Source organism: Agelaius tricolor, unplaced genomic scaffold (assembly GCF_023055355.1).
Source record: "Agelaius tricolor isolate 1412-34295 unplaced genomic scaffold, bAgeTri1.0.p SCAF_8, whole genome shotgun sequence".
Lineage (NCBI taxonomy): Eukaryota > Metazoa > Chordata > Aves > Passeriformes > Icteridae > Agelaius > Agelaius tricolor.
This window is the reverse complement of record NW_027269268.1, coordinates 47144070-47169430: the sequence shown is the minus strand read 5'-3', so window position 1 is coordinate 47169430 and position 25361 is coordinate 47144070. Positions and strand designations below refer to the sequence as shown.

The 25361-nt window shown below is 38.0% G+C and overlaps 1 protein-coding gene across 7 annotated transcripts in view; it reads right to left on the bottom strand.

Moving 5' to 3' along the window:
* Positions 1 to 25361, bottom strand: part of KCNIP4 (potassium voltage-gated channel interacting protein 4) — a 388682-nt gene that overhangs the window by 170448 nt on the left and 192873 nt on the right. Inside the window, exon 1 of one of the 7 annotated variants that reach the window (XM_071432622.1) lies at positions 6450 to 6584. The exons of the other annotated variants lie outside the window; for them this stretch is intronic. Coding sequence (XP_071288723.1) covers positions 6450 to 6549 — 100 coding nt within the window. The 5' untranslated portion in view covers positions 6550 to 6584. Of the gene's footprint in view, positions 1 to 6449; positions 6585 to 25361 lie in introns of those variants that run through there. 7 annotated transcript variants of the gene reach the window in all.

Here is a 25361-nt window from a genome sequence, read left to right as displayed (position 1 = left end):
ATCTGATGTACCTGCAGCAGCTGGTGAGCGTTACTGACATAATATTGTAATGCTTATGACCAATAAAGGAATTGCCCTCAATGTTCACCAAAACTCACTTCTCTGGTAACCCTTTTTCTTTTCTGTTTCAGATGTTTGGTTTATTTTCTGTATTAGAATTTGGTTTTAGTAATGAGGTTTAAACTAATAATCACATTTCTTCTGTGTAAAATTAGATAGTATTCCCTACAATAACTGATATAACCACTGATAAATAAATATCTGATTAATAAACATGTATTTATCTGATGTCCTCTCCTTTTCTTTCATTATCTCAAATCATCAGCAATAAGAAAATAGCTCTTGTAGTCCACTTTGGATGATTGAAATTTTGTGTGTTTACAGAAGAACATTTTTTTGACTATTGATCCAATAAAGAAAACATGCTTAGAGAACCACATACCTCTAGAGATACCTCTGGGAAAAATGACTGCAGAAAGGAAAAAACAGAGTTGCTGTGTCAGATTAAATCATCTGCCTCATTAGATCTAGGCAGCATTCAGTCTGGCTGAACTGAACTTTTTATCAGGTGCTGAACAATTAATCACCAGAGAAATAGGTCACATAACTAAAGGAAGAACTCTCCTATACAAAATTATTAAAAAAAACAATGGCTAAAACACAAAAACTTCGCTAAACCTTAAGATGTACAATTATTTGTATGCAAAAAAGACTGACATTCTAAAGCTCAGGAATATTTTGAGTGAAGATTACTGAAGGTAAAACCAGCCAGAAACATATAATAAAAAATTAGGAATTCTGTAGGAAGATGCATTAGATAGTCAAAGTGTTGCAACTGAGCAACAAAGAGAGAAGCTTTACTTAAAAACTCACTTTTCTTCTGTGGTATAGTGTCTACATTACTTATAAATGTGAGAGTAAGAGTGAATGTATTGAAAAAAGGGAAATAACCAAATGAATTGATGCATTTAAAACTCCCATAGGAAACTAAGACTTTTTTAAAATGTTAATTATAAAATACTAAGTTTGCAAAAAAGCATTGTATTGATAACTCAGAGTGGAGGACTCCATCCATCTATTTCTTTGGCATCCTTTCAATTACATTATTTATCTGCTTTGGTCTGTGTAGATGTGAGCACTAGACACTCACATTATTATTGAGTGTGACAGTGTTGAGAACAAACACTCTTCAGCAGACACTGACCTGGGAACGCCAGGTTTTTCAGCAACAATGGACCAGAAGCCTTCAGAAGATGAGTCAGACATGACAGACTGCTTGAAGCAGGCATCAACAGCTGAAGGCACCTATTACAAATTCTCACAGCTAGCAAGTTGCTTTCCTTAACTGACTATTTCTCATTTTTCTAAGACTGTATACAGTTGAAGTTGAAGCTTCTAGTATGAAAAATGGGAAGAGCTTTTCTCTTATTCATTCTGCCCAGTAGGGGCTTGCTGACCAGTCATGCAGGATGCACAACTTGGTCAGAGGCTCACATGTACATAATTCCAAGCAAACTGCTGAGTACATGCTGCTGTCTACAAATGACTTGCTAGTGCTGTTTGAGCTACATATTCAATCAAGAAAAAATTCACCGGAGTTCTCTGTTAAAGATTTCTATCTACTGCTCATTCATCCACATATGAGGAGTTGTTCCAACAACTGTTTTGATTCAATTTATCTTGTAATTTATGAAGACTTAATCGAATAGATTACTCCTAAGAAATGCCTGAAAATATTAATATTAAAATTTCTATAATATTTTTGTCTTTTGCCCACTGTCAGCTCTGCCTAATCATTTCACATTGGTCCATGTTTGCTTCCATACTTCACAATCCTGTGCATAACTCTCTTTGACATCCAGACTGATTTAAGAAAAGAAAAAGGGTACAAAAGCCCCTATGTTTATTACACGCTATTTGTTGGATGAAATGCTAGTCATTATGAATCTTCTGAAATAAATATCAAGGAAAATCTTGACAGAGCACTGCAACAAGCTGCTCAGAGAGTTCATGGAGTCTCCTTCACTGGAAGTGGTCAAAGCCTGCCTGGATATGACCCCATGCAACTTGCTCCATGTGAACCTGCTTTAGCAGGGGCTTGGACAAGATGATCTCCAGAGACCCCTTCCAACCCAACCATTCTGTGATTCTGAGGTACTCCTTTACTCCTTTTCCATCCATGAGGAACACTGTGAGGAGGGACATCACTGTGGAAATGCTGATATTCCCAGCAGATCATATCCTAGATGGCAAAACTGCTCCAGAGGCTGCTGTAATTTCAGAGCAACCACAAGTAACTCCCACTTCATTTCCAGTCATATACTGTCCTTCTCAAAAATTGTTATAAATATCACAAGCAACTACCTATGTGTCTGTGGTTTTGCTCTTTTTTCCAGCTGATGAATGGGAAGTTGTTAAGAGCCAAGATTACTAAAATGGGATTAGAAGCTGCTTTGATATTTTGGAGGAATCAAGTGTTTCAGTAATTTAGCTCGATTATTACAATTTTAGTTGCAAAGTTCTACTGCTGCCACTCTCAGGACTCCTAAACAAGGATTTTAGATAGATACCAATAACAGAGATATGGAACCCATATTTTACAGCAATATATATGGCTACTTCCGTGCCATTCTTTTCTATTAGATGTTCTAACTGCAGTTAGAGAATTTCCTAAAAAGCAAGGTACTCCTATATAAGTATTTTTGATCAGTCATCTAATTTAGATTTCTTCTCTGAACCTTATTCCTAATGGTGTAGGTTTCAATGCATACCTTGATGAAGAGGGGTCTATTTTTCTGTTTATTTCATTAATAAGTGATTTAGGTTTTGAAAAGCAATCCAGGTTTTCCAAGAGACTTTAGGACAAAGCCATTTTAACTTAGGAATGGGCTGACTTCATGATGCCTCAACCTCTCTGTCCCTAACACTTTACCCAGAGAAACTGACAGAAGGAAGATACAAAGAAAACCTCTTCCATTTCTTCTCCAAGTTCATATGATCCTTATACATGAAGATCACAAAGTACCTCTCAGAAAAGTACTAAAATATACTGAAATCCTATAAATCAACATCCTGACTATGGCATAATCTCAAGATGGTAACCTCTTGTACATATAGCTACTCAGTTCTTGTACCTGACTCTAGTTATGAATGACTTTAGGAAAAACATGCCTTACAAGAAAAAATAATTTTAAATTGATACTAAGGTGTATCTAGGAATTCCTGATTAGGTATCAATGCATTACCCTTTACACCTAATAAATTACTGTTTTAAAAAAGCAATAAAGCTTATCAAGAAGAACATAACCTAATTCATGAAGAGTTAAACATTTAACCTAGGGACAAAGCCTATGCAATCCACAGCCCATGACAGTGAATAAATCTATTCTGCTCCTCATCGCTTTAGGAGCTGTCATAAAATATTCAAAACAACTATTTGAAAATACTTCTATAACAACAGTAAAGCCACTCAGCAGTTAAAGGCAACTGGGCAAAACCACAGAAAGCATACTGCAATCTAAGTGAGTGCAATGCATCATAAAATAATATTTAACTGAAAGATAAAGTCTCTGGAACCCACAACCTACTGAAGTGTATAAATCTGTTCTGCTACTTATCACTTTTAGAGCTGTCATACAATATTAAAAACATCTATTTGAAAATACTTCTTCTACAACAACAGAATCACTCAGCAGTTGAAGGCAATTGGACAAAACCACAGAAAGCATGCTGTTATCTGAGTGACTGCAGCAGAAATATAAGGAAGTATGTAAAATATTTACTCTGAAAATACCTCATTATTTTCAAAAAGATGAAAATTATTGCATACTAGCATTATGATAAACATAATTTGCATTGAAGAGTCTGAAGGAAGCAGACTATTTCTTGCACTAGTTATTATGACAGTCAATAAGAGTGCTCTTGATTTACATCATTACATCTGATTCTTCTAAATTCACAAAATTTCACAAAGTTCAGAATCATGACAATCCAGTAATCTTCAGGCTTTTGTTACCATGATAGGGATACAACAGGACTCTCAAACCTCAGTCTCTACCAAAGCTTCAGAATGAGTTTTAGCATCCTGTATTGGGTGCACTGTGTTAGAGATTATTTCTGACTCTGAACTCCAGGCATGTACAGGATGTGTTTGATATACTGCAAACTATTAAATTGTGGGGGAAAAAAAAGGTTTTGTGGGGACATATTAACCTCTGTGAAAAAGAAAGAAGGGATATAGGGATATAACCTACCCAAACTCAGAAAACTACAAATGTCTTTATAAAACCCAACATTTTCAGAAAGCTGAGACCAATTTCCTCACTGGTTTTCAGAAAAGCACATGGATAGTCTGACTGTACTTGGTTTTTTTTGGCATTCTATTAAAAAACTTCTCTAATATTTGCACAATTTTACAATGTATATATTTTCCCTTCAAGAGTGGAAATTAATGGCCTTGATGCTTATTAACATATTGAAAAGTTCTTCAATTCTCTAGTAAAAGTGTAAAAATCTTCCTTTTTTCCTATTGTAATAAGTTCAGATCTTTAAATCACAAGTTTAAGGAAAAAAATGGGGAAGAAATCTGCACTGGTCCTGAACTAAGAGAAAAAGAAATCTTCAGTCTGTGAAATTTAGCTAATGCCCACTAACACACACCATTATTTATATCTGTTACTTGATTCTCATGTAACCTGCCTTCTGTGTCATTCACAGAAGTAGAACATCACAGAGGAATAGGGCATATATGTCTTCAAGTGGTTTCCTCTAGCTGGCATGCTGGAAACCTGTCCTGCACTAGGCAGGAAGAAACTTTCAGACTCTGTTCATACACAGACTGCCAGACTTCTGGCCAGTGAGGCAGGAAAAACAGAAATTTTTCTTACAGAAATAATATAACCACCTTCAGACATCTTCACTATATTTGAACTGTTTTTCTATTATCAGCTTCTCCAGCCACAGCAACAAGTAGAGACAACAATCAAATTATGTATTTTATGAGGGAACCCAAACAGATGTGGCAATCAGACTCGACAGAGCACACCCAAGCATGCCCAACAACCTAAAATGTAAATATAGATCTCTTCCCCCCTCCTCCCCCCCTCAGTCTTTGCAGCCTCTAATGCTGAAAATAACTTTTATGATAACATTTATCATGTTAATTAGTATTTATATTTAAACTGAACCCAGGAAAAAAAAAGAAAATAAAAAGTCCATACATTTAAGGCAATCTCTGTTGTTATTTAAACTGGATATAATGTACTTGAACACAAACATAAAATCTTTATAAAAATGCATTTGATCTCTGCAGGGCTTTAAGATTCTGTGACAAGATTCTAGCAAGTCCATGCAAGACAGCAACACAGAGAGAGAACCAGATGTAACTTCCTTATTTAAAATCACTTGAAAGGAAGACTGTGTTTCTTGAAAGGGTTACATAAACAGGACTACTTTAGATGTTTTCATAGAGGAAAATTTTGCTTATTTCCTTAAACCATATTTTTTGATACGAAACCATAATTAGTCAAAAAAAAGTTGTCCTTTTCACAGGTGTAAGTATGTACACTGTATTCAATTGCCAGCTTACAGGAAGATTTGAGAATACAAAATTCTTTCAGCAGTTGAGAAACAGACCACTTCAGACTGTAAACTAATAAAACACTGGGATGTAATGATTGTCATTACATTATCAACCATGCTGCAAGCGGTGGTTTTTTGGTCTAACTCTTTATATGGTAGGAATAACAGCTGTCTTAGAAATAAGGTAAAAAAAATAAATATTCCACTATTCCACATGTAAAAAGCACATGTAGAATAAAGTAGTCTTCTTGGTTTTAATTTTTACTGTTTTATAAAGAAGCAATATTGCTAATAGAGGAGGGGATCTGCCTAAGAAAAACAAAGTATCAAACAATAAAATTTGCACATGATTGCCCTTAGTGAATGCTCAAGTTGCTTAGTTTGAATCTGAGGATTGTAGTTCTTCCTCAAGCACAGTTTAAAATGTTAGCAGTAAATTAAACATTCAACAGGTTTTTAAATGCTCTAAAATATGCATCTTGATCTTATAACAATTCTAGTAGAGATGTTGTTAATATGAATACATTACAAAACAATTTTGATTACAAGACAGTTTGAAGGCAACATGATTGCCTGTAATCATACTAAAATCTGCTTTACCCTCCACTACTTTAAGTGCACAGATTTAAAACAGGAATAAGAGATTCAGACTTTAACCCCTAAGTTTATACTGGCAGTTTCCTGGACACCAGTTTATTTCTCCTACAAAATTTTAAACCACCACAACCGACATCCACAACAGACAGCCACTGATGTGCACATCACTCTCGAGGTGATTCGGTAGTGCCTTACATCAGTTCACAGGTGCCTCGCTGCAAGAGAATAACCAGAACAGAAAAATGACGAGCCACTGAAAAGCACTCCCTTACCTTCTAAACCTGCTTCAATCAGCCCAAACTGTTCCAACACTTTTACAAAGAGCACAATCACGATCAACACCGCTATCATTTCAAGCCCTTCCAAGTTCATGGTGAGTTAGGTCATGGTCTGACCACCGCCACCGAGGAAAGTGTTCTTCTGCCCGGCTTTCTTTGCAAAGCCATTAAACTAGGCGCGGAAGGCTCCTGCGAGGGAAGGGGGCGAGTGGGAGGGGAGCGCCAGGGAGCGCATCCCGGCTACCCCAGCGGAGGCCAGGAGAGGCGGCGGCGGCTCAGCTCCGGCCCGCCGGCACTGCCCGGCTCGGCACGGCCCGGCTCGGCACGGCCATGAGGGCAGCGGGGGCCGGCCGGCGGGACACACCCGGCATAGGGACACACCCGGGATAGGGCCCGGCAGAGGCCGGCGCTGCCGGCGGGGGGAGCCGCTCCCGGGCTGGCGGCGGAGCCAGCGGCGGGCGCGGAGACGTTGCCGCGGCAACGCGGGGAGCGCCGGGCACGGATACGGACACGGACACGGGCATGGACACGGACACGGACAGCGGCAAGGACACGGGCACGGGCACAGCCCCGGACACTGACACGGTCACGGACACAGCCCCGGGCACGGGCACAGCCCTGGGCACAGTCCCGGACAATGGCATGGGCACAGCCCCGGGCACTGACACGGGCACAGCCCCGGACACGGGCACAGCCCCGGACAGAGCGCCGGGCACGGGCACTGACACGGACACAGCCCCGGGCACGGGCACAGCCCTGGGCACAGCCCCGGACAATGGCATGGGCACAGCCCCGGACACTGACACGGGCACAGCCCCGGACGCGGGCACAGCCCCGGGCACAGCCCCGGACGCGGGCACAGCCCCGGACGCGGGCACAGCCCCGCGGAGCTGCCCCGGCGCTGGAGGGGCTCGGGGCGGCACCGCTGGCCCTGCAAGGGGCGGGACGGGCAGCCGGGCACGAGTCCCATCGCCGCTCCCAGCTGTGGCTGGCTCCAGCCGGAGGATGTGTCGGTGCGGCACTTGCCAAGTTCTCCGCTAGTTACTCCCGGTAAATCAGCTGCCTCGGTACGATAACATTCCACCTGTTGCATGTGGCAAGTAATACACAACATTGTATATGTAACAGCAAGCTAGGAATCCTTTTTTTGTTGATTTGCTGTGGGGAGTTGTAATTATAGGCAAAAAAAAAAAAAAGCTGTCTCAGATTCTTTAAGGCTTATTCTGTGGGCTGATTTGGAAAACAAAAATTGAAAAGACAAACAAAGAATCATAGTCTGAACCATAGAATGGTTTGGTTTGGAAGGGACCTTAAAGATCATCTAGTTCCAGTCCCCTCACCACAAGCAAGGGAACACCTACCACCAGACTAGATTGTTCAAAGCTCCATCCAACCTGGCTGTGGACATTTCCAGGGATGGGGCAAGAAAAAGGAGAAGCAAGCTCATTTTTTTATTGTTTCTCACTTCAGCAATATTTTCCAAACAAAGTCCTTGCCATGGAAAACGTTCCCAGTGAAATACAGGAATGCTGACCTCAGGACTGAACTGGTATCTTTAACCACTAACAGCCACTGGCCTACCTGCAACACTCTGCAGGACTGGCATTGTCACATACAGTGTAGTCATAGTTAAGGATTTACTCCTTAAATCCCTTAAAAATTTAGCATCTAAGAAGACATTTACAATAGAAAAACAGCACCTCTATTGCAGTAAAAAATGAGCAGGAGAGCAACTAATTTAATCCTGTCTGGTAGAGCACTGTCCCCCTCATGGTTGAAATAAATTACTGCCAAGGGCTTGGTTTTCCTTCTTTCCTTAGATAAGATTAAAAAAAAAATCATTATGTTTTGTGAGAACTGGCAGAAAGTTCTAAGTCCCCTGGGTATACTTGCATTATAATGGGTGTTGTCATTACTGAAAACAGTGGAATGAACTGAGAGTAATGGCACTAACAGATAGACTATAGGTACCTTTTTTTGTACAGTGATTAGATAAAGCCTTACAGCATGATGTTCACGTGTCACTATTCTATGATTTTTACTCAGGATTGGGCTCACTGAAGCTGGTTAAACTTTTTCTGTCAGAAAATCTATGTTTCAACACTCCATCCTAAATATCTCAGTTCTGCAGGCAGATTTTCATTGGGAATCTTTGCTTTTACTTGCTGAAAACTTTCTCCTTATGTTCTTTTTTTTTTTTTTCTCTCATTCAATCTTTGTTCCAAACAAGGCTAAATATCTTCTCCCTGTAAGCCATTTTATCAATGGCTGTAAGGAAAGTAGGTCCAGCTTTCCTTCAATGTGGAACTAAAATAGGTTATCAGCATCAGGAAAACAACATCTGCAATCTTGTATGCCTTCACCCAAAGGAAAACAGCTTGTGTTTGGGTATGTGCAACTTCATCACCTGAAAGGACACACTCCTTTTTATTAATAGCTTTTGGTAATACTGGTCTGCTGAAAATTTAAAAATGAAAACACTTTTTAAAGGACTTTTTTAAAGGTACTTTTGTGGCAGTTCCACTTACTCAGGGCTGAAAGCAAAAAAGTGGAAAGCAGAGCTTGTGGTGGCAGTGCTGCAAAGCTGGCAGCTGCCATTGCCTGCAGACTGGGACCCCATGGCTGGCAGTGACTAGACAAACAAACATGTCAGGGATCTGCCTCCTCAGGTATCAGCAAACTGAGGAGTGTTTCCCAGAGGTGTAGGTCTACTGAACCTATGGCAAATTATGACTCTTCTTCCAAGAAACAGAAGAGAAATGAAGAATTAGTTTTACAGGTAGATGCCAAAGCACAGTAAGAATGATAATCTCCAGGGAAGGCAAGTTTTGCAAGAAAGCTGTGACTAAACTTCTGTTTCTCAAGTGCTGTGAACTAACCATGATAATGCCTTTTTTCCTCCTTTTGGATATGACTATAGGTAATCTAATGTTTAATACATCTTCACTCATTAAGTCATTGCTTTTGAGAAAAACAAAAGGTTTTTATAAAACGTTACAATATTTCTCCTGTAGGAATACAAACAGCACAGATCTGTCTCTCACCTTCACCTTCTTACCTGCTTAAAAATGGACCTGACTCAATGACAGGTAGGGTTACAAACTGCTTGACGTTATTTGTCTCTCCAAGTACCTTGCCAAACACAGTGATCTGGTGTATTGTTTTATTTTTGGCTTTCCATGAAGACCAAAAAAAAAGTGATCTTCATTTACTTATACAGTTCTATCTAAACATGACAGGAAGAATAAAGCTAACAATTCAAAGTATTGACATCCTATTTTTTTTCTCTTGCCTAACTACAAAAGCTTCAATGTATTGTAGAATTAGTGTTCTAGTAGGAATGCAGGAAATAGGAATAGGAGGAAAGATATTAAGTCATAAATTACACGCTGTATAGGTTTTTTATACAGAAGAGCATGAAGGCTTGTTTTACTTATGTGTAACTGCAAATCAAAGGTTTCAGTCTTAAAGCATTATAAATGCTGTCTCCTTTTCATCGAAGCATTTTGCAGCATTATATTTTACTGTGAGAATAAATATATTAAATTGGAGTCATTGGTTATATTTTCAGCTAGGAACATATCTAAATAGTCACTTCTCATCTTGTGATGGAGCTGTAAACCACAACACAATGACTCCATTTACTTTACCATGACTAAGATCCTTGATACCATTAATCTTAACTGCTATTGCTTAATGCCATATATCATGAAATGTTAATGTTAAAAAAAGAACCAATCCATTTAGACTGAAAATGATGAGGTGGTCTACAGATGGAGTCCCAGTAATGGTTATAATTCTTCCTTACACTTCATTTTCTTACAGTCTTATGTTCATTTGCATGCTGGTAAGCCACTCCCAGATTTTCAGCATGGCTTCCAGGAGGACAGTGACTAACCTCTGATATTCCTCACCACCTTTCAAAATAGTTTATGGGAATCTGGCCTGCAGAAATCAAAATCCATTGGATTTTCTTTAAAACATAAAAGATTAGTGATCAGAGCTAAACTTGATGGCCTTGGATAAAGCAGTGGGGGCTGCACATGTGCAATACCAGATTTGGGAAAGGCTATCATTAGTGGGGGAAAGTTAATGATAGAGTTAATTGGCAGAGCTGGTTGCAGAAGTCAATGCACTGCAAGAGAAAAATAAAATGCAATACCAGTGGGTCTCCCATGCCACAAATGAAGTCTGAGAACAAAACCTGTAATAGAGGACACAATTTCTTGATTTTTAACAGAAAAGACTTAAATAATACTTTAACAGTAAAAATCATTATGTAAAGCAAGAGCAGTCCAATGATTGCTTTATAAGCAATGTCCCTCCAACTTATTTTAAAGATTGATAATATTTTTGCCTATTTTTAATAAGAACAGTTTTGAATAAATATTCCAACATACAATAGAATCATTAAAATATGTATTCCATGTATTTAAAAGATCATAGGTTTTTGATCCTAAAAGGGGAAAACATGCTCTTTCTTTCCAAAGAAAATGGACCAAAAAATCTTAATGTATGATAAATTCAAATAATTTATTATCTTAGCAGCTAGCTGTTATTACACTGCAGTCTCCCTTTTTCTCACTCTTAAATTTACTACTAGCAATATAAATTAAGAGAATGAACTAAGACATTATTTTTAAGAATTAAATAAATAAAACTTAGTAAATCTTCCAGCTCATCAAATCACTGAGAAAACCAGAAAAAAAGGTGTAAACTTGTCTCTTTTAATTTAACACTTTTTCTTAGTAATTATTTAATGAATCTGAAAAAAGTGACAAAATGCTATGATGTATTCAGCCACTCTAGATGTTAACTCTAAGGGCCAACAATGCAACTTCCCCTATAGGCATTAAGCCAGCATGACTTCTGTAGTTTTCCCAGATTAAACAGAGGTAAAAAATAATCATAGCATTCTGACATCACAGTGCCTTATTTCTACCTTTTCACAACTCTTATCTAAGTTTACATCCTGAACTGTGTCCAATGTTTTTCAGCTGTCACAATGCAAGGAGCTGCCCCAGTTGAGTCTTGGCGATGCTTATGTCATGTCAGAAGATGCTTCCCTGTCCCACACAGAAAGCCATAGTTACTGATCTGCCCCTAAAGCAGCAGTTCAGACCCATGGCAGCAGGCAGCAATCATTCCAGGGGATGGCATGGAGGTTGTATCTCATGCAAATTGTCTCCCATGGTGTGAGCAGGGCAGGGCATGAGGTAGCCATGAAGCAGAAGTTCTGTCTCTTCACACTGGGTGCATAGTTAGATGGCAATACATAAATCCTGTGCTTTTACAGGACTGATTGAAATAGAAAAAATTATGCACAGCAATTACTCATAAGCAGGCTTTTCAAAGACTAACAGAAAACATCTTTACATGATGTAGTTCCAGCTGAAAAGTACACCAGAAGATCTGGATAATATCATAACATCACTCCCGTTTTGGGTTGCTATAAATGTCAGAAGCAGCACAAAATCTTTCAATATATCACTTATTCTTTATAAGCTTCTAAATATTATGTGGGTTTTCTGGAGCCCTTAATATGGAATTATGTTTCAAGTTTATCCTTTTCCATGCAGTGAAAATATGGCTCCCTGAATCTGGTAGTGTATATTTCTGGAAACTGTAACACTTACTGTGACCATGAACAATGTCATTAGAAGCCAGAAATTTTCTCATCACATACCGTTCTGATAACTCCATCTTTGCTACAGGGGTTTAAACCTCATTAAAAATAAAAAAAAATCTTCAGAATTTTCAATGCCTTAAAAATGTCAGACAACTGTATTTTAAAGCTGTCTGTGGAAACTGAAGATGGAAAATATTTGGCTATTGTAATTCCACAGCTGCAGTTCAACTGTTTCTTGTGATTTGTTTGTGCTACTTCTTTATTAACAAGGAATGTTTTTCAAGTGTTTGCACTTGAGGGAACATACTGATCATTTTCCAAACTACAGAAAAATTCCTAGACTTTCAGTCACATAGAATGACAGGAGAGTTACCAACTGTCATTTGTAAAACTCTTATGCATCTTCAACAATGAAGAACTAATGTGGGCAGCTTAATTTTGATTTTTGCGATAGTCCCAGCATGTCAAGCGATGGTGCTTTATGAAACTTGATTTGATTTCTCTGAATAACCCAGGGCCACAAGGAGCTCAGTGCCACATACAGCTGTGGGATGTCTGCACAGGTGGCAGCAGGCCTCCAGCAGCTTATTCCACCATGGTTCATCAGGCCTGTTGGTACACATGACCCACACCTGCAGTGCATTTCAGAGATGGTGTTATTCTGCCAAGGCATGAGTGTGGGAGTTAACACCCATGACACAAATGGTTTCATTGGAACATTCCTAGACATGTCAGTCCTGCAGTCTTTTAACCTGGGTATCACCTCTTACTCATTCCTCCCTTTCAGCTTAAAAATCTCATGTATATTTAATGCCTTCAGAGCAACAGCTCTAAGATTCAGTGTTTCTTCCATGCCCAGCAACTAAATCTTTAATGCAGGCTTCATGGGTTTGCTTCTCAGCTATTGTGACCTCCTCTTTTCTGTCTTTGTCCAGAGCTGCCTTGCTCCTCTTTATCCTCTGGATACTGCCACAAAATTCATCTTTCTTGCTTACCACTCCAACAATTTCAGTCTTCCCTTTGCATTTCTAGTGGATCCACTTCATCACATGCAAAATTTCTGCTGTCACCTTCAGGGCCAGTCTTAAAATACTACTGCCATACCTACTCACTGTTGACTTTTAGAGAATATTGAACTGTTAATACACCCAAGTAGTCATTTTACCCTTACTTATTAATAAACTAGACCTTATTCATAAGAAATGTTTCTGGATTTAATACAGCTCCTTAATATTCTGAAATATTATTATAACTGCATGTGGATGCTGACATTTTTGAAGTCACAGCTATGGAAAGGGGGTGAGAAATTAATGACAAAATGTAGTAAAATTTTCATCCAGATAGCAAAGGGAGAGGACACATCTTAAATAATTAGAAATATCATTAATAATTAGAAATAAATTCTGTGGTTTGCTACCTTTTTTGCTACAGATTATTGGAAAACTGTCAGGCTTTCTGCAGACTTTAGCTGTGAACATTGCATTAAGTTGACTTTATCACAAATATGATTAAGAAGTGTATCTGTAGCCTTAAAATAAAGAGAATGACAGAAGAGTTCCTCCAGTTCAGCTGATGCAGCATGTGGATGTTCTCCAGACTTTTCCTTCTAATCCCTTGCTGGTTCATTAGCAGCTCACTGCAGACAAAAGAGACTTATGCCAATCAACAGTAAAAATCCCAGGAAAGCCTAGCTCACATGCCGTGGAAAACAACTTGAGAGTTTGGAGAAAGACGGAATTTTTCATAGTTCTGCTTTTAAAAACCCAGAGAACCACAAAACAAGACAGAACCAACAAGCTAGGGAAATCTGAAGCTGATGTCTATAGAACCCTTCAGCCTAACTTAAACCCTAGAGTGCTGTTAGTCCAAAGAGCAAGCTCCTACTTTGCCCAGAAGTTTTTATTGAGACAAATAACAGAACAAAAGAGTGGCAAGTTCTTTTTGTTTGTTTGTTTTTCAGACTGGTTATACAAAGCCAACCATCATATATTAAATAAATAAGGCAAGCTGTCAGACACTCAGTTTCCAATTCTGCCCTATTACCTACTTGGAGCACTAGGAAGGAGCCCAACAAGTTTCTTCCTAACAATTTGAGAGTCTTCAAATTTCTTTTCTGCAGATCTCTACCTTGTATAAATCTGATACAGAGAAATCCATGTGCCTAAGCAAAGCTCGTTTCAGGTTCTCAATTTTGCTGGGAGTGTTGGTTTGGCAGGAGGGTGATGCTAAGCCATCTTATTACAGAGACTCATGAAGGGTGCATGAGGGTGCCTGAAGAATCATGGGGAATGGCAACATTTTTCTCATGGTTAATAAAACACTTACAAATAACTATACCAACCATATATTTAATAGTATTTTTTATCTCATTGATAATCCATGACTATTAATAATTGTTTTAAACCATCTGATAAGGATAGATGGATGGACTTTTTGTGTGAACAGCTACACAGAAACACACACTTGGGTGAGCATTCTCAGGAGACAGTCCAAACTACATCAGTTGCATGTGTGGTCTTTACAGCACACATTTGAAGAACATTAGTGCAACAATCCAGAAAGACATAAAGCACTGGCATTTTTTAATTAAATGAACAGAAGATTTCTGTGCATTGAGCACCAGGACCCAAGTATTGCTAAACTCAGCAGAAATATTCTTAAATTAATAGGCAGGGACCTCTCGTTATTTAAATTTTTTCTCCCTTGCCTGTCTTTATGCAGTATAAATACCTGTATCACCACTTCCTTCCTCATTATTGCACTATTTGACTTCCAGGGAATATTTTTCTTTATAAAGTGGTCATTTGCATATAAAAATATGTATTATTACAGATTCATAATTCTATTGGTTCTTTAGCCTTCATTTCTTTAGTCCTCTGTGCTGTTTGAAAGCTACTTTTATTTAAATTCATATTTGCTGCACTGGAAAGATTAGGTGTTGATTTAAGCCTTCTCCACTTCAGTCTGTAAGGTGAATGTGCTTATGTGTGAGCTGGTAACCTTCCAAAATGGTCTGAAAATTTCTGGAGCAAAGACAGACCCAGTGGAGACACAAAGAACAGGACACTGATATTTATTTACATATTAATTTTTAAATGCATCAAGAGACTATTGCTCTTTCATTTTAATCTTTTACAAGAATTTCTATAAAAGGCCAGGAAATATTTCCTTTGTTTTTATATTCACAAGCAATATATAATGAAGAGAGCTTTGAATGTTCCAAGGAGTTCAGCAATGTAAAATAACATGAAATATGACATGTAACCCATCTCATTTGTCAAAACAAACAAAAACCAAGTAGGACACATGCAAAGCTTCACTACAGTTAGGTATTTATTTCTTTTGGTTTCTCTGAATAGTCTCATTGGCTATTTGATAAATGGTCAATCCCCACTGAGTAAAAGAGCCCATATTTTCTCCTCATCTCTTGAAAACATAAAAGGGCTTACTCAAGTAGCAAGGTTGAGCACCTTAAGGACAGGCATCAGAGGATGCATGAGGTGCATGATGGCCCAGCAAAAATCTTTCATGCAGCTGTATATCAGTTTACATGACAGAGAAAGAATTCATTTCCACAGGCTGCCAGGTGATTAAAATATTCTGCAGAGTAAAACAAACAAACAAAATTGATTGCTTCCCTTCACATGGAAGATTTAAAAATGTAACTGACGCAAGTAGACTGTGTCTGTGCTCTCTGTCTGGAAAAGCACTAATGCTAAAATTTTGCTAGATAGGTTAAAACCAAAACCATTTAAAGACTTCTAGACAAATATTATTAGATCACCTGCAAAACCAGTAAAGTCTAAAACTAAATGGCAATAAAGGAAGAGCAGTATGGAAGAATGAAAAGAGATTCTGAACCACTTTTTTTTCCTCAAGCTGGGAACCAGAGAAATTTGAAATGGCATCCTAAGATCGCAACATAGAAATTAATTGTAAAATGTAAATTACATTTACCCATGAATATCAGAGCTTCTCATATCATAGGACAGGAGAACTGTGAAATTAAATATATACATACAACATGGTAGTGACTGGAGGTATACAGGTCTTATATTCCCTTTGCATTATCTGTAGGCTCCTCCTTTGTAACTTCAGGTTGGGTTTTCTTCCCTCTGAGAACTATCCCTCTGATCTATTTGCAGTGTTTTGCATCAGAAAAGAAAACCTGAGCCCGGTATTTAAAACAAACAGCAGGGTCTGGCAAAGGAAACCCTTGGGAGCAGAGGTACTTGTCAGTGGAGAACTTTTCCACAGAAATGCAATGCAGCAGCACTGATGGTTGGAGGCACAGTCCACAACTTCTTTTCAGTCTTGCTGCATCTTAGGAAGGCAGACCATAGAAAGATGTCAAGATGAGTTTGTTTCTGTTTCCCAGTATCCACCTGCCCCACAATGCAGGCTACACGACTTCCTCAGGGAAAGTAGGGACCCTGCAGTATCCAACTGCGTAAATTCCACTTCACAGGAATAGAACCAGGCTCAGGATTTTTCCCATGGTTTTACCTCTAGAAATGTTAAAAATCTAAAGCCATGATTTTTGGTGCCTGTTTTGAAATCCACCTGACATGGCCTGTGTACTTACTGTATTTGATTGCTGGAAGAGTTTCAGGTCTCTAGTTTTAGAGCAGCATTTTCATCTCATTGCTTGCAGAACTATTCATTTAAGTATAATTTATCTTGATGTTCTCTGGCTTTTTGTATCCTTGCACTATTTCCTGCTGCCATTTCCAGTCACTAACAGTGTGTGTAATTCCATAGCTTTCTCTTTTGGACAAAGTTCTCGCTGCTGTCCTTTGTCCCCAGCACCAGCAATTTGAAACATAAACATCAAATTACAAGGAGAATGTTTGCTTCTTCCAGGCTCTATTCTGACCTGTTACTACATTAGAGACTACCTTGCAATTGAGCCACAGATCACCATATTTTGACAATCCAGTTGTGTGTCAAATGAGTTATCTCAGACCAGTTCTTTATCCATGTCACCATGCATCCATTTAAACCACCTCTTCCCATCTCATGTCTCATTGTGAAAGTGAAATATCCATGTAATCTTTTCTATATTGCCAAACCAGAAATACTGGTACAGTAAAACAAAGCATCCTCTTTGAATTTATCAAAACACAGAAACATTTACTCCTCAGTGAATAACATTTTGGTATGAAATGCATGTGAAGCTCTACCCAGCAGAGTAATCAGTATTGGATTTCTGTTCTACTGTCTATGCTCCACTATGGTTGCTTGTATCATCCTCAATACACGACCTGTGACACCCTAACAAACATCTTTGCTGTGCCTTTCCACCATGACCTATTTTAAGAGTTCTGTCATTTCTACATAGGGATGCACAATATGGTGGTTTTGACTACAGGAAAAACTGAACTTCCAGCACAGGTTTTTTTTCACAGATCCACATATTCTTCCAGATTTTATCCTTCCTAGGTGGCCGTACAACATGCTAGTTAAGACTAGAAATCACAGGATAAAACACTTCTAGAAAGAAAGCCCAGGAGGTAGCTTTTTTGCTTAAAAATAGATTTAACCCACCTCTGCCAACCTCTGTAAACATAATGGAGTAAGTTGTCTGATAAATGGAGGGAAAATACCAAAGAAGTATTTGATGAAATATTCAGAAAGAACCAGAATTACTTTTAAAACTATATTATAGTCCCTAAAACTGCTAATCCATGAATCATTGGTACAAAACTCTGTGGAGTCTTGGAGTGTGAGCTAAATATTTATGTGTCTGTTCTAACAATATTGTTTGTGATGTCAGAGTAATGCTGATCCTTCTTCTCAATGAGATGTTAATTAATGTACTTAATAGTTGCTTAATATGCAACTACTGCTTAATATTAGTGGCTTCCAAAAGTCATCACTATTAGGCATTTCACAGCTTCTCATTTAAAAAAAAATGAAATAGGTAGTAAAGGAACAAAAACTTCTGTCATATTAAGACCCAATAATTAATGAAGTATGAAAACTTTTGAGATAGGCCTACAGTTAAAGACCCTGTGCAGACAGGTAAGGTGTCACGGGTAACCCAAAATGCCATTGCATTCCATATCTGTGTGTGCTCAAAATTGTTATAGTCTCTTTAGGACGCTGGTAAAGGGAGTGAGGTGGTACCCACCTCCCTCAAGGCAAAGCTTTGAGGCTAACCCAAAGGCTAAGCTTTGAATCTCTGTCGTGAGCTTTTTACCTTGCTGGGCTCTTGGTCTTTGCTTAGGCAGAGCTCTGGTCATATTGTTTGGCTCTTGGTTTCTTGCTGTAGGGCCAAGGCAGTGCTTTTCCTTTAAGGGTTATTTTTTTGTTGGTTTCATCTCACTGCAGTTCTCAGGTTTGAGCTGCTTGCACCCCGACTCTGACTTGCCATCAGCCCCCACTCCAGGAGAGAGCACTGGAGTTCCCCAGCCCAGCCACTGGGGAATTCTCCTTGACCTGGAGCATACCAGCTGGAGCTCCAGCTGGGAAGATGGCAGAGCAGGGGGAAAGACTGACATCTTCTCTGCCCTTGTCCTTTGGCCCACACCCTTGGCTGAGGAGCGCCATCCTGGCAGGGAATGTTCCTGGTGGTTTTGGGTCTCTCTGTTCTGAGGAGTCTGCCAGATTCAGCAGTTTTGTATCTGGTGGTTATCTCTTGACTGTTGCTGTTCCTTATAACAGTAAACTGGTATTTTTTTCACTGACATCTACTTGGTTTTTGTTTCCTTTTTGGTGGAAAGGAATTGGTTGAACCTATAAAGAGAGGCAACTCAGAACTCCAGAGTTCTTTAAATTGTCTTAAACTAAGACAGAAGATTATCAGACTTTCCTTGGCTTGGTGTTTTTTGTTCATATGGGGAGAATTTTCAATGATCCAGAATAAACTCTGAGACATTTTGAAAAACTGCATGGTTTGCAGAATTGTTCCTCAAGCTGGTGACTTACATGGGCAAAACTTGTTCTGTGCATGAGGCTTTGAACCTGTCCTATTCCCAAAAGACTACTTCATATTGTGGCAAAAGTAGTGGAAGTATCAAGCTAAAGATTTAATACAATAGCTATCTGAAACCAGAGCCATATTTTAGCAATCACTATCAGAGGTGCTGCTGAGAGTTATATTCATACAGAGTTTACACTTCAAGTTCCACAATCAGGATCACTGCAGCTGAATGAACTCATAGAAAACATGGTCTTAGAAACCATAGAAAACAAGACAAGAATAACACTCCCCCTCCCATATTTATCTTTGATATAGAAGACTTAAAATATAGTAAAAAAATGTTCTGTGGGAAGCATCAACTAAAAAAAAATTCAAATTTTTTTTCAAAGAACAGAGACCCAGTTGTACAATTTTAAGAGATCTTAGAAATCCACCTTGTCCAGTCTCTTGCATTGAAATTTTGTGATTTTTTTTAATTAAAAAAAATTAAAAATTAGAGCACACACCCCTGGACTCTAATGCTTAAACACTCTCTGGAAGTTGAACTCAACCCCAACCCAGTGTTTTCCCCATTATTTTTTCTTCTATTTGATTCAACTTAATTCTTGTCTATTCATACTTCTCTGTAAACCAATTTCTCATGGAAGCAGATCTGGGGTAAAACATTTAAACTGAAGCTACTAGAATTCTTTGAAGCATCACCTAATTTTCATATTTTCATACTATCCTACATATGATGTGCTGGTACATTTATGTTTTTTTAACTAGAAAACTGAATAACTAAGATGCTCTTGCTATTTTTAAAACAGTTTTTCAAAAATGGAAAACAAAACAAACAAAAAAGTTTTTGGGAAATGCATTTTCCTAACATAAAAATATAGAATTTCAGAACCATCCAGAATAATTTCTAACTCATTCCACAGCTGTGGGAAACTTAACTTTCATTCACACTGATTACTGACTACTTTGCTTTTATAATGTACTCCTTCTTCATTTCAGTTAAGAGTTTCCCTATGCATTGACTGTTTTTATATACATTCAGAATGTCATCCCAGGTGTATGATAGCCTAACTGATAAATGTTAACAAAATAAAACAAACCATGTAAGCTTTATATTTAAATGAAACATGATTGAACTGAAAAATCTGGTGTGCATAGGATTTCTATTTAATCAGTAAACCATTGAATGTCTTTTTCTATGAACTCATTTGGCCCCTCAAATTATGATCAGCTTCAGCCAGAAAAATTACCCAAGGTGTACAGTGGAGATCAGCACATATCCCAGACTCATATAAATGTTATAGTCGTGTTCACCAAAAAAAAAAAAAATGAAAAAAGCAGTGTCTGGATACTCACAATCTCTTTGTCCATTGGACTGGGAAAGAAAGTCCTGCCAGAAACCTTGCAAATACCAAGAATGTCTGCAGAATGATTTTGTTTTTCAAGCACTGCACTTACTGAAAGATAAACTAAATTAGATGTAGCCATGGGGTTCCTAACTTGATAAAACAATTATATTTTTTAATAAATATACATTTATATTGTTAACTCAAAAAAGCCAGTGTTTGCTGTGTGAAACAAATATAGCATTGATATGCCAGTTTTGGCTGGAGAGTCAGCTTATTCTGTAATAAATGTTTATGACAAGATCAATTTCAGGGAATTTTGATCAGAAATACATATTTCTGACCTGATGAACTCTTTCGGACAAATTCTTCATCCCAGCAGATAAACTGCTTTGTAGAGAGGGAGCTGATGCCAAATATTGGACATATAAATTATTCTGTTCTTGAATGTGTTGATACTTTGGCAGAGATGAGCCCTAAATAACTGTCTCATTGCGTATTAATAGTTCATGTGGCTGGCTTTCAATTCTGTGTAATTTGCTAAACACTAGAGACCTTTATTACAAGGTCCAGGATAAATTAAATGAAAATCAAGTACAAATGAAGCATGGGTCATCCATGAGCAGAATTCAATGACACTGGAAAGCAGGATAGTATCTGTTACAGGACCCAAAAAGACAGATGGATTTCCAGTGCATCTGTTTGTAGAAAATAAAATGGTTTGGCTGAGGTTTCGTTTGAAAATTAGAAAGATGTCCTGATAAATTGGGCTAAGACTCATCTGGACACATTTTTGGCTTTTGCCTTAGTGTAGACACAATCCCCTCTGGAGTAGGTGAAAGAATGAGAAAGCACGAGATTTCACAAGGTGAGAGGAATAATCTGTGAGATAATGTCTCTCTTCTCCCAATTGAAGGAACTCAGCTAAAACCAAGCAAACAAGCAAAACCCCCATGCAATCTGTAACACAATCAGTGAGAAACAAGACCTACATTAGCCAGTGGTCCCAAAGGTAGTGGCCCTAATTTGCTATTGATTTGTAATATACAGTCTCTTACAAAAGTACAAAATGGGTGTAAAATGGTACCAGCTTAAAATGCTACATGGCATTTATTTTGTACTGGAGTACTGAACGGCATGGTGACACACTCATATTTAGAATTTAACATGAGTGTGCCAGCATTAGAAAGATGACCTGGGTCAGCTGGAGACTGCAAAGAAAGACTTTTTTTTTGTTTTCTTGATGCTTACAATTTTAGCCTCAAGACTTATGTTTGACACTACTAACTGAAAATGAAAGGGTAAATACAGAATGAGGTATTCTGTATTTTTCACTTCAGTTGTGTCATATCCTTGCAGCCTGTTGGCTGTGCTTTTGATAAGTATATGGCAACATGGAAATTTTCTCTATGGAGCACTTGTATTGCTGGAGCCAGAACATGGGGAACTGCTTAGTCTTGTTACAATTACTACAAATTCCTGTGCCACTAGTTGTGAACTGATGCAAGGCACGGCTGGGTATTAAGTTGTCTCTACTTACTAACTAGTTTATAATTCATCTCTTATCTTACACAGGGAACAGCTACACTTATACCTACTCTCACAACCAGTGTGATGAGGGGAGAGAGAGGATTCCCATCTGCTAGAATCTGCATGGGGCAGCACAGACCACAATGGCAAGTCTGCTTGCCATAATTTTTTTTTTCCTGCAAAAAAAGCTAACCAAGGAACTTCCTTTAAAGGAAAAGGTTTTAGTCATTCTGAAAACAGACAGCTTGTATTCTGGATAACTAGTTAAATTAAAAGCTTATCTTACTAAAGTATGACTCAATTCTTAAAAAAAAATCACAAACATCACACCCCTCAATCCCCCCACCCTCCCCAAAAAACAACTTTTATTGAAACCTAGTGCCTTATTTAGGCTGTGCTGTTTGATGTGCCAGATAATATCAAATAAAGGACACTCACAACAAAATTCAGCTCAATATTTCTGTGTGCTTTAACACAGACTGATGGAGAGCCTTAGACTGTCATTACCTTTTTAAAAATAGAAGGTACATGAATAGGCATGCACCTCAGGTTTTTTAGAGAAATGAGTCACAGTTTTTCAATTATATTTCTTTTCTTGCATCTTTTATTTTCAATTTAAGAAAAATACCTTATTTGTAAATCCTATTGCATCCTTTTCAAAATCCTGTGAACACAGTTAATCTCACCTCTTGTGATTGGGATAACAGCAATAATAGCACTGTGAAAAGCAATAGGCCTCATTGTTACTGTGGTTTATTGAAGCAGATAATGAGATCTGGAAGGTTACCTTGAGAGGAATATTGACAAGTAGTACTTTACTCTGTAAATATTCTTGTCTATGAGTCAGATCCTATACAAAGAAAAATTCAGTTTCTACTATGAATTCAACTTCACCAGTGCATTAGTGATTCTGGGAAGTGCTTCATTTCTGTATATATGGGCTCCTCCCAACCAATAGTACACAGAATTTGATGCCTTCTCCAAAAGCTCCAAGTATTTGTCAAAAGTGTTTTGCAGGAATATTTGTTGCTGACATTTAGGTAGGGAAACTGAGGTAGAGAGCTGCTTTTCATAACACAGTGAGAGAGCCAAAAGTATAATCTGCATATCCTGTTGTACAGCCTGGTATTCAGTCTGTCTGCTGTAACAAAGCTTAAAGTACCTACAACACTAATTCTGTTGTTGCAATTTCTGTAATTGCTTTAAGTATGACATGCTGCTGTGAAAGATTGAAAAAGGAAAGGCAGAGTACAGCTCTGGCTGTGAAAAAAGCTAATTTAGAAAAGAGAGAAGCAGACTTTTACTTTATAAAGTAACATCTGACTGTGGGGTCAAGATTAAAGAGTCTCCAAACTTCTTTGAAATTTTCTTCTTAAAGGTAAAGATTTTCTTCATAAGAAGTCTCAAATAAATTGGTTTAAAAATTGTTGAAGCTCACAAACCCTTTGAAATCCAAAGTGTGCAAAACATTCTGGATGAAATGGCATAGGATGCTACCTATGCTACATAGAGGCTTCTGGAAATCCTGCAGCTAAAAATAATCAGGAATGCTAGAACTTAGCAGTACCTTAGTTCCAATCTTTTCCCAAAGTAATATCAAATCTTGATCTAAGCAATGTGAGGAACAAGTGGAAGACATACCAGGACAAGGGAGCGGAATTCACTGACTGATTGCTATTAACCATTTTTCTTCATTTAACACTGTATTAGTTGGACTAGAAAAAGCATTGTAGTTGACAAGCTTTAGTTTTTTATATTCTGGGAATAAGGAACAGATATTTCAACACAATTTCTCACTTGATGTAATATCATAATCCTAACCTCCTTTCATATTTCTCTACAAATGTTAAATGGGAGAAAGGAAAGCTTGGAAGCACTTAGAAATAACAGGGTGATAAAAGTTCACGTGGCTTATAGCTATAATGGGTTTTGATTGGAACACCTTTAGGTAATGCATAATACACACCCATAAAAAGTATTCAGCTAGTGAAAAAACTTCTGGATTTTGATATTCCCTACAACAGACCCATGACCACATGCCCTACCTGTCTGGTCAGCACTGAGAACCCCCTGGAGTTGGCACAGAGCTGTTTGCAGTCTTATGGCAGGGGGGCCTAGTGAGGACCAGCTGCCAAAAACCTCCCCTGATCATATCTGGTAGCCATACACTCAGATGCCAGCTTGTATGAAGCTACATCTTTACAGGAGCTGCCTGATATTTAGGAGATTCCAAGAGATTGCTGTATACATGCTAAAGTTTTAGATTATCCATGGTACTCTGTAAACTCTGGGAGCTCAAAAAAAAAAAAAAAATCCCAGATTCCTTTTTTTTTTTCAGGCAAAGACAGACCCCTTAACTCATAACTACACATTCAACTCAGAGAAAGATAAGACCACTCTACCTAGATCTGGTTTTCACACTTCAGTTAAAATTATGGCACTGCATGCCATAAGGAACAGATATAACCACTATATATGTAAGCCATGAAAAAACAGAATGAGTAATTATGTATTAGGTTGAAATCAAAGTGGGATGTGCATTTCTGAGACTGAAGCTAAAGAAAAATGAGGTATATTTGCTTTTCCCACCCCAGGCATTTATTTGAAAACCTGTAGTCAATGTGTGAGAAAACAAAATGTTGGATTATGGCAGAAGAAAATTCCAAGGCAGAGAGAGACACTGTAATGGATTTATCTTTGTGCTATCAGAAAGGTCAAAGGGAATCTAATTGTTTTACCTATCTCATTTGGGTTCCAGTCAATTGAAAAAAAGAGAAAAGGAATATTCCTTTGGTGCTTAAATACTGAGAAAAGAAGGAAAATTATTTGTCCCAGGAAGGAGACACTCTAAATACCACCATTTAACTACCTGTTGATATGCCTTTTAAAAAAAAATGTGAGTTTAATGAAATAAAATAGGGTAGGCTCACCACAGCTTCCCTGTTACGTCTCAGAAAATAGGAAGTTAAAGAAAAATCTTCCTATCACTACATCCACTCAGGGTATCAACAATTGGGAAAGCACAGTATTTTAAGTCTTGAAAGCCATTATATTCTCCACACACTGCCTGTGAAGATGAAAGATAGAGTTCAATGTTTGTATATGGAAGAAACTGAGGAGCGGTTTCTGTAGGAAGCTTTGTGGTGCCTGCATTAAACAAGCAGGCTGTTAAATTAAATACTGTAGGTAGCTGAAGGAGGAAAATATATTGAAATGATAGAAAAGGAAGAAAAATTCAGAGTTATGAGGATAGTATGAGGATTGGTTGAACTGAAGGGTGGGTAAGAAATCAGATGCTTGCAAGGCCAGAAAGAAATGGGTTGAAGAGACTTAGGTAAGAGATTTCATTTTTCCACCTGTCTTCAATTTTTCTTTTCCTTTTTGTTTCATCACTGAGGATCTTTTCCATATATTCTCACTATGTAAATATATCTACATTTACATAAATGACCATTTATTTACATTTCAAATTTGAA